Source organism: Anolis carolinensis, chromosome 2 (genome assembly GCF_035594765.1).
Source record: "Anolis carolinensis isolate JA03-04 chromosome 2, rAnoCar3.1.pri, whole genome shotgun sequence".
Lineage (NCBI taxonomy): Eukaryota > Metazoa > Chordata > Lepidosauria > Squamata > Dactyloidae > Anolis > Anolis carolinensis.
The window spans coordinates 202,021,080-202,030,509 of record NC_085842.1 but is presented as its reverse complement, the minus strand read 5'-3'; the positions used below and the strand labels follow the sequence as shown (position 1 = coordinate 202,030,509).

Here is a 9,430-nt window from a genome sequence, read left to right as displayed (position 1 = left end):
AAAAGAAAAGGAAGGAAAACTGCCATTTCTAGATGTTCTGGTCATCCGCAAACCCAATCAATAATTGGGCCACACAGTTTACAGAAAACCTACACACACGGATAGATACCTTCATAAAAACTCCAACCATCACCCAAGTCAAAAAAGAAGCACAATCAAAGCCCTGACAGACGGTGCACAAAGAATCTGCGAACCTCACCTCCTCCAAGGTGAACTCAACCACCTAAACTGGGCTCTACAGGCCAATGGATACTCCACCATGGACATCAGAAGAGCTGCAAGGCCAAGAACAAGCCATAAGAGTCAAGACAAAGATCCACCCAGAGGAAAGGTGTTCTTACCATATATCAAGGGAACCACTGACCGCATAGGCAAACTGATGAAGAAGCACAACCTACAAACCATCTACAGACTCACAAAGAAAATCCAACAAATGCTACAGTCAGCGAAAGACAAGAGGGATCCTCTCTCCTCTGCAGGAGTCTACCGGATACCATGCAGCTGTGGACAAGTCTACATAAAGGTAAAGGTAAAGGTTTCCCCTGACGTTAAGTCCAGTCGTGACCGACTCTGGGGGTTGGTGCTCATTTCCATTTCTAAGTCGAAGAGCCGGCATTGTCCATAGACACCTCCAAGGTCATGTGGCCGGCATGACTGCATGGAGCGCCGTTACCTTCCCGCCAGAGCAGTACCTATTGATCTACTCATATTTGCATGTTTTCGAACTGCTAGGTTGGCAGGAGCTGGGGCTAACAGCGGGCGCTCATTCCGCGCCCGGGATTTGAACCTGGGACCTTTTGGTCAGCAAGTTCAGCAGCTCAGCACTTTAACACACTGTGCCACCAGGGGTCCCGTCAAGTCTACATGGGGACCACCAAATGCAGCACTACCAAAACACGAATCAAAGAACATGAAAGGCACTGCAGACTAACTCAACCAGAGAAGTCAGCTATAGCAGAGCACCTGATGAACCAACCTGGACACAGTATATTATTTGAGAACACAGAAATGCTTGATCACTCCAACAACTATCATGTCAGACTACACAGAGAAGCCACTGAAATTCACAAGCATGTGGACAACTTCAACAGAAAGAAGGAAACCATGAAAATGAACAAAATCTGGCAACCAGTATTAAAAAACTCTAAAATCAGAACAGTAAATAAGAAGCAACACTCTGAAAACCAGACATAGGAATCAAGGGCAACTAACGACTCTGAACAAAGGATGCCCCCAGGCAGGAAGCCAGGAGATATTCAATGCTAATTGAGGTGATTAACTACAACATTCACACTGGCCTACAACTGACAAAGAGGTTTTTTTTCTCTCACCCTGAACTTTCCACAGATATATATATATAAACCCTCCTTGCTTAGTTTCTCCATACCTCTGAGGATGCCTGCAATAGATGTGGGTGAAACGTCAGGAGAGAATACTTCTGGAACATGGCCATACAGCCTGGAATACATACAACAACCCAATTCAACTTAGTTTGTGGCAGCCACAAAAACAAACGTTTCTGGAGTAGAACAACTACTTTCGAAGTAAGTACTGCACAATTATACAGGAAAGAACACTTTCAAACCAAGAACACAGAAATGCTTGACCACTCCAACAACTATCATGTCAGACTACACAGAGAAGCCATTGAAATCCACAAGCATGTGGACAACTTCAACAGAAAGGAGGAAACCATGAAAATGAACAAAATCTGGCTACCAGTATTAAAAAACTCAAAAATCAGAACAGTAAATAAGAAGCAACACTCTGAGACTTGGGAACTAGGGGCAGTTAACAAAGAATGCCCCCAGGCAGAAAGTAGCTAGTAGATGTAACCATTCAAAGCAAATTAGGGTGATTAACTGGAACATTTACGCTGGCCTCCAACTGACAAGAGTTCTTCCCTCACCCTGGACCTCCCACAGATACAGTAGAGTCTCACTTATCCAACACTCACTTATCCAACGTTCTGGATTATCCAACGCATTTTTGTAGTCAATGTTTTCAATACATCGTGATATTTTGGTGCTAAATTCGTAAATACAGTAATTACAACATAACATTACTGTGTATGGAACTACTTTTTCTGCCAAATTTGTTGCCTAACATGATGTTTTGGTGCTTAATTTGTAAAATCATAACCTAATTTGATGTTTAATAGGCTTTTCCTTAATCCCTCCTTATTATCCAACATATTCGCTTATCCAACATTTTGCCGGCCCGTTTATGTTGGATAAGTGAGACTCTACTGTATATATAAACCTTCCTTGCTTAGTTTCTCCATCCCTCTGAGGATGCCTGCCATAGATGTGGGCGAAACGTCAGGAGAGAATACTTATAGAACATGGCCATACAGCCCGGAAAACATACAACAACCCAAGAACAGGCAATTTTTCAAATGCTATTACATAGCGTGTTTGAACAGAGTGGCGCACAGCATGGAAGAGCTACGGCTAACCTGGTGCTTTAACAGTGAAAGCGCTGCGTGCGGGGCTTTCTGGGAAATGTAGTCTCCGCCTCGCCGTTCTCTCGCTCTGATTGGTTCTCGCCTTGGATAAGTTGCCTCTGGGAGTCTCGTAGAGGAAGTGGATTCTGGCTCGGGATAGGCAGCCGCTCATCCAATCCCTGCGCACGCTTGTGAAGCGGCGAGTCCGCTCATTGGCGGGCTCGGCGTCCTGCCCGCCCCCGTGGGCTGAGGAGGGAGCGGCGGGAGTGCAGGTGCCGGCGGTGTCGGGGCGAGAGAGAGAGAGGGAGGATGCGGCTGCGCTCGGCGGCTTTGGCGGCGTCGTGCCTCCTGGTGCAGGCGCTGGGGGCCGGCCTCTTCCTCAGAGGCTTCTTCCCGGCGCCGGTCAGGTTGCGCCCCCGCCGCGGGGCGGCTCCTATTCCTCCTCCGGAGCCGCCGGCCTCAGGTAAGACAGGCCGGGCCTGGCGGAAGAGGCCGCTCTCCTCCTTGGCCCCGGGCTCTTCCACACATTATCTGCTTTAATCCAGATAACCCAGTTCAAGGCAGATATTGTGGGATTTTCTGCCTTAATATTCTGGGATATAGAACTGTGTGGAAGGGCCCTGGGAAAAAAATTCTCTTTCCCCCCGCAATTTGAATCCATTGCTTACTGTGTAGAATTAATACAGTTTGACAACTGCCATCGCTCTGTAGTATAATAACAAATAATTCCAGGCAGGAAACAGCCAGGCTTTGAAGCTGCAGGGCTACTCAATGCTAATCAAGTCGGCCCATTGCAACATTCACACTTGCCTCCAACAGATAAGGGTTCTTTCTCCCACCCTGGACATGCCACAGACATATAAGCCCCACTTGCCTAGTTTCCCACAGATCTCACAATCTCTGAGAATGCCTCCCATAGATGTGGGTAAAACATCAGGAGAGAATGCTCCTGAGACATGGCCATACAACCTGGAAAACGCACAGCAACTCAGTAATAAAAGGTAAAGTTTTCCCATGACGTTAAGTCCAGTCATGTCTGACTCTGGGGGTTGGTGCTCATCTCCATTTCTAAGCCGAAGAGCCGGCGTTGTCCATAGACACCTCCAAGGTCATGTGGCCGGCATGACTGCATGGAGCGCCGTTACCTTCCCGCCGGAGCGGTACCTATTGATCTACTCACATTTGCATGTTTTCCAACTGCTAGGTTGGCTGGAGCTAACAGTGGGCGCTCACTCCGCTCCCGGGATTTGAACCTGGGACCTTTTGGTCTGCAAGTTCAGCAGCTCAGTGCTTTAATGCACTTCGCCACCGGGTTAACTTTATTTATATCCCGCCCTATCTCCCCAAGGAAAGTCAGGGCAGTTTACAACAGATATTGGCAAATATTAAATGCTGTGAGAAGCTGAACAAAGACAAAAATAACCAACCCTCCAAATCCCAAAAACAAATCCACATCTGTATCAAAAGTAATAACACATTATACTGCAATGTTACTAGTAATATTATATGTAATATATAATATACATTACAGTGTTCCCTCACTACTTCGTGGTTCACTTTTTGTGGATTCGCTGTTTTGTGGTTTTTCAATAAATTCTAAAAGACTCTTATAAATCATAAAAAATTACAATTTATAGCCTAAGGAAGGGAGGAAGTAGAAGCCAAAGGGAGAGAAAAGGAGCCCAAGTGGCAACGGGAGAAGGAGGAGGAGGAGATTTATCAACACACAATTGGTTGATAAAGACTTAAAATAGTGTATAACTACTAAAATAATGTATAAATATTAAAATACATATAGCCTCCCTACTTCGTGGATTTTCACTTATTGCGGGTGGTCCTGGAACCTAACCTCCGTGATAAGTGAGGGAACACTGTATATTATTATATATTATATTGTATTACATTATTATACCAATATATATATATATATATATATATATATATATATATATATATATCACACTACCAGTACATTATACTAATAATATTATATAATATATTGTTCATATCATAAGTTGTATTTATTTACAGTGCTCCATGCAGTCATGCCGGCCACATGACCTTGGAGGTGTCTACAGACAACACCAGCTTTTCAGCTTAGAAAGTGAGATGAGCACCAGCCCTCAGAGTCAGACACAACTAGACATAATGTCAGAGGAAAACCTTTACCTTACTATTTATTTGTTTATTTATTTATTGCACTTTTATACTATTTTTCTCACCCCTGGGGGGAATTAAAGCAGTGTACATCAAGTAAATAGCAAAATTTCAATGCCACACATATAATAAAACAGTACATCTCAAGTTTGAAACAATGGCATGTAACAAAATTAAACCATTAAAACTATTATACTAAAACCGTACATCTCAAGTTTAAAACAATGGCATGAAACAAAATTAAACCATTAAGACCTAAAACATATTAGACATTTAGACATTGCACTGATCCCAAGGTTGTCATTTATCTGTTTTGATGTTATTATTACTTGCAGAATACATGTTTACATAACTAAGTTTTAAGTTGTTTCCTAAATACCAGGAGGGAGGGGGCCGATCTAATCTCAATGGGGGGGAAGTTCCATAGCCAAGGGGCCATCACCAAGAAGGCCCTGTCTCTTATCCCCACCATTCGCATCTGCAATGGCAGTGAGACTGAGAGCAGGACCTCCCCAGATGATCTTAGTGCTCTTAACTGGCTCATAAAGGGAAATGCGTTTGGATAGGTAAGCTGGACCAGAACTGTTTAGGGATTTATAGGCTAAAGCCAGCACTATGAATTGTGCTTGGCAGCAGATTACTATATACAATATACAATATATTTTATTACAACATTATTGATATTACATAAAATATACTAGCACTATTACATTACAATATTATTATTCCTCTGTATTAGGTAAAGGTAAAAGTTTTCCCCTGACATTAAGTCTAGTTGTGTCTGACTTTGAGGGGTTGGTGCTCATCTCCATTTCTAAGCCTAAGACCAAGCATTGTCTGTTGACACCTCCAAGGTCATGTGGCTGGCATGACTGCATGGAGCATGCTCCTTCCCGCCAGTGAAGTACCTATTGATCTATTCACATTTGTATGTTTTTGAACTGCTGGGTTGACAGAAGCTGTGGCTAACAGCGGGAGGTCACCCCGCTCCCCGGATTTGAACCACTGCGCCACTGGGGGCTCCTCCTATATAACCCGCTGTGCCCCCGGGGGCTCCTCCTATATAACCCACTGTGCCCCTGGGGCCCCTCCTTTATAACCCGCTGTGCCACAGGGGGCTCCTCCTATATAACTCGCTGCGCCATTGGGGGCTCCTCCTATATAACTCACTGCGCCACTGGGGGCTCCTCTTATATATTATTATATTGTATATATTGAGGGCTGTAAGCCGCCTTGGTCCCTTGAATGGGGAAAGGCAGGGTATAAATTTCCTAAATAAATAAAACAAATAAAAAGTATGTGTAGCTTGCACAAGAGAAAGTTGAGAGGAGACATGATCGCCATGTATAAATATGTGAAAGGCTGTCATGAGGAGGAGGGAACAGGCTTGTTTTTTGCTGTTCTAGAGACTTGGTGCTTATCAAGTTTGCAGATGACACCAAATTTGGAGAGATAGCTAATACTCTGTAAAAAATGATCAAAATTCAATTTATCTAAACAGCTTAGAGAGCTGGGCCAAAACTAACAAAATTAATTTCAGCAAGGACAAGTGTAAGATACTACACTCAGGCAGAAAAAAATGAAATGCAATGATACAGGATGGGGGATGCCTGACTCAACAGCAGTCCATGTGAGAATGATCTTGGAGTATTTGTGGACAACACGTTGAACATTAGCCAACAGTATGATGCAGCAGCTAAAACAACCAATGGGACTTTGGGCTGTAGCAAAAGGAGTATAGTGTCTAGATGGAGGGAAGTCATTGTGACTTTGTATTCTGCTTTGGTTAGACTTCACCTGGAATACTGTGTCCAATTCTGGGCACCACAGTTCAAAAGAGATATTGACAAGCTGGAAGGTGTCCAGAGGAGGACAACTAAAATGATCAAAGGTCTTGAGACCATGAATTCCAATGAGGAGTACCTTAAAGAACTGAGCATGTTTAGTCTGCAGAAGAGAAGGTTGAGAGGAGACATTACAGCCATATATAAATATGTGAAAGGCTGTCATAAGGAAGAGGGAACAGGCTTGTTTTCTGCTGCCCTAGAAACTAGGATTCAGTGGAGCAAAGGGTTCAAATTGCAGGAAAGGAGATTCCACCTGAACATTAGGAAGAACTTCCAGACTATAAGAGCTGTTCAGCAGTGGAACTTTCTGCCTCAGTGGTGGAAGCTCCTTCTTTGGAGGCTTTTAAACAGAGTTTAATCTGCTTTTTAAACAGATGGATGGCCATCTGTTGGGGTTGCTTTGATTGTGATTTCCTGCATGGCAGTGAGTTGGACTGGATGGCTCCTGTGGTCTCTTCCAACTTCTATGCTTTTACAGCTCCCAGGTTTCCAAAGAATGGAGTCATGGCGGTTTAAGTGGCAATAAATGGCATTAATCCTAAAGTGTGTAGTAGAGGCACTCCTAGACGCATCTCTTCCATGATCCTTTAATTTAATCTTGCTTTGAACTCATAGCAAGAAAAATACAGTTCTTACCATTTATCCTGTCAAAAGCTAAGCTGTGGCCTTTATTAGTGTCAAATGGCATTAATTCAACAATGTAAGCATGACCCTTCCCTGGAAGAAGAGACCAGGAGCTTGCTCCATCTTCAGTGTGACATCCTTTCAGATATTTAAGCACGTATTTCATATCACCTCCTAGCCATCCCTTTTGCACGCATAACATAGGTAAAGGTAAAGATTTCCCCTGACGTTAAGTTCCGTCGTGTCTGACTCTGGGGGTTGGTGCTTATCTCAATTTCTAAGCCGAAGAGCCGCCGTTGTCTGTAGACACGTCCAAGGTCATGACTGCACAGAGCGCCATTACCTTCCTGCTGGAGCGGTACCTATTGATCTACTCACATTTGCATGTTTTTGAACTGCTAGGTTGGCAGAAGCTGGAGCTAACAGCAGGTGCTCACTCTGCTCCCCAGATTCGAACCTGCTGCATGCGGCCCCCGGGCCTTAGTTTGGGGACCCCTGCTCTATAAGATATTCATTGAAAAACTGTGCTGCAGGATATCCCGCAAAAACAAAGTTTTAATGATAGAACCAATTAGGAAATGGCATTTATAACCCAGAACAAAAATAGTGTTACGTAGCATAATTATATATGCCCCCCAAACTGGGCTCACATTAAAATTGTGTCTTTTATATAAAATAGCAAAACCAAGGTTTACATTTTAGAATGCTTTTTTTTGGTAATATTTTCAAGCCATGGATCTTTGAATCAGTGGATGCAGAATCTGTGGATATGGAAAACCAACTATATTCAGTAGCAAGGCAAAGAGGTTGACTTTTGTTAGGAATAGCTTCCTTTCCCCTTTCGCTTCTCTTCGTATCTCTTCCCTGGGTGCCACAGTAGTATCAAATGGGCCCGGTCATTCTTGCTGTGATATCTGAGAAGAGAGGATGCACTAGAGAAGGCTGCAGCATTCACTGTTCTCATAGCACCAGGATTATCTGGGGTTGGTCTTGATGCCAGAAGGACAGCAGGGAGGGGGGCATTCTGGCTTCTCTGGGAAGAAGGGAGCTCCAGAGGGACAGACACCAAGAGAAAAGGCCCACTCTCTTATATCTACCAACAGAGCTTGCAATGGAGATGGGACAGAGAGAAAGGCCTCTCCTGAGGATCTTGGGGCCTGGGCAGATTCGTGCAAGGTGTTGAGGTTAGCGAAATAGCCTGTACCTTATCCGTAAAAGGCTTTAAAAGTCATAACCAGCATTTTGAACAGAGCTGAATCTCAAAGAATCTAGTTGGATTGGCTGTTTAGCATTTTTCCCCATCCCCATTTGTATATCACCAACTAACAATTCTAACCCTTTGCCCTTTTTACTCATTAGTGATTCCTGCTGAAGTCTAGAAGATTTGCTTGTCATTACATTTGCCTAGGTTTCTTTTTCCCTCCCATGGGATCTGTAAATTGCTGTTGTGTTTGGTATCCAGTTTGCTTGTTGCATGTGGAAATCTCTTGCTTCTGTGTACGTTTCTTCTTTTTGCGCACACGTGGAGAAATAGTATTGCAAAACAAATTATATGGCTCTCAAAATAACTGCTGTCAGAAGTGAACTACCCCATGAGAGCACACTGAACGAAAAGATAGAATGCAAATTTCTCCCTGCTAACAACCCATTTTTTTCTAGGAGAAAGGTTTGAGATGTTCATGAAATCAAATAGAAACAGCAACAGCTTTGGTGGAGATTAACGAGTTTTTTCCTGAGTAGTGTAGAACCAATGAATCAGAGGGATTTTCTGATGTGTTGCCATTTAGTAATTGATGAAATAGGTCTACTCTAGTGGGGATTAATCAACAGGCACATTTCTCAACACCAGAGTTATGGTTTTTGATTATGGTTTTAATCATCCATATTACCATAGAGACTATTTCTTTATCCATATTATTAAAGGGGTTTGTAAGAAGTAAGAGCTGTTGTGACTCAGCCACAGTATAGCCAGAGTGAGGATGAAAAAGGGGATTCTGGGTTTCAGATACAAGAGCCAGTTGAGTCAGAAGATGGGCTGCAGGGAGATGGCATGGGAATACAGGCTGATTCAGAGGCTCGAGAATTGCAGTTTGAGCAGAATGAACTGTTGACCCCAGAAGTCATAGATGACATTCCCATGGGAATTAATGAGCAAGAAATGTCTCAAGTCCCGGTCCAGGTGCGAGATAACGGAGACCTTGAATTATCCAGGGCTGACCGGTTGTTATGGAAAGGATTTCAGCCCCGTAGGAGTGTGAGGCTGGTGGGGAAGAGAGAGACGAGAGAAGCCTCTTCTGGGAAAAGAAATGCCTTCCTGGGGTGCTTTTTAAAGTGTGTGTTTGCAGATAGCTCTTCA

At 43.6% G+C, this 9,430-nt stretch overlaps 1 protein-coding gene across 3 annotated transcripts in view; it reads left to right on the top strand.

Annotated features, from left to right (window-relative positions):
- Positions 1 to 2,683: 2,683 nt before the first annotated feature.
- pigg (phosphatidylinositol glycan anchor biosynthesis class G (EMM blood group)) overlaps positions 2,684 to 9,430 on the top strand; it is a 68,446-nt gene continuing 61,699 nt past the window's right edge. The window contains exon 1 of one of the 3 annotated variants that reach the window (XM_062971540.1): positions 2,684 to 2,909. In XM_062971540.1, the coding sequence (XP_062827610.1) occupies positions 2,756 to 2,909 (154 nt within the window). In that variant the 5' untranslated portion in view covers positions 2,684 to 2,755. The remainder of the gene's footprint in view (positions 2,910 to 9,430) is intronic. The other 2 variants (XM_008114576.3, XM_008114574.3) reach the window with 2 other exon arrangements.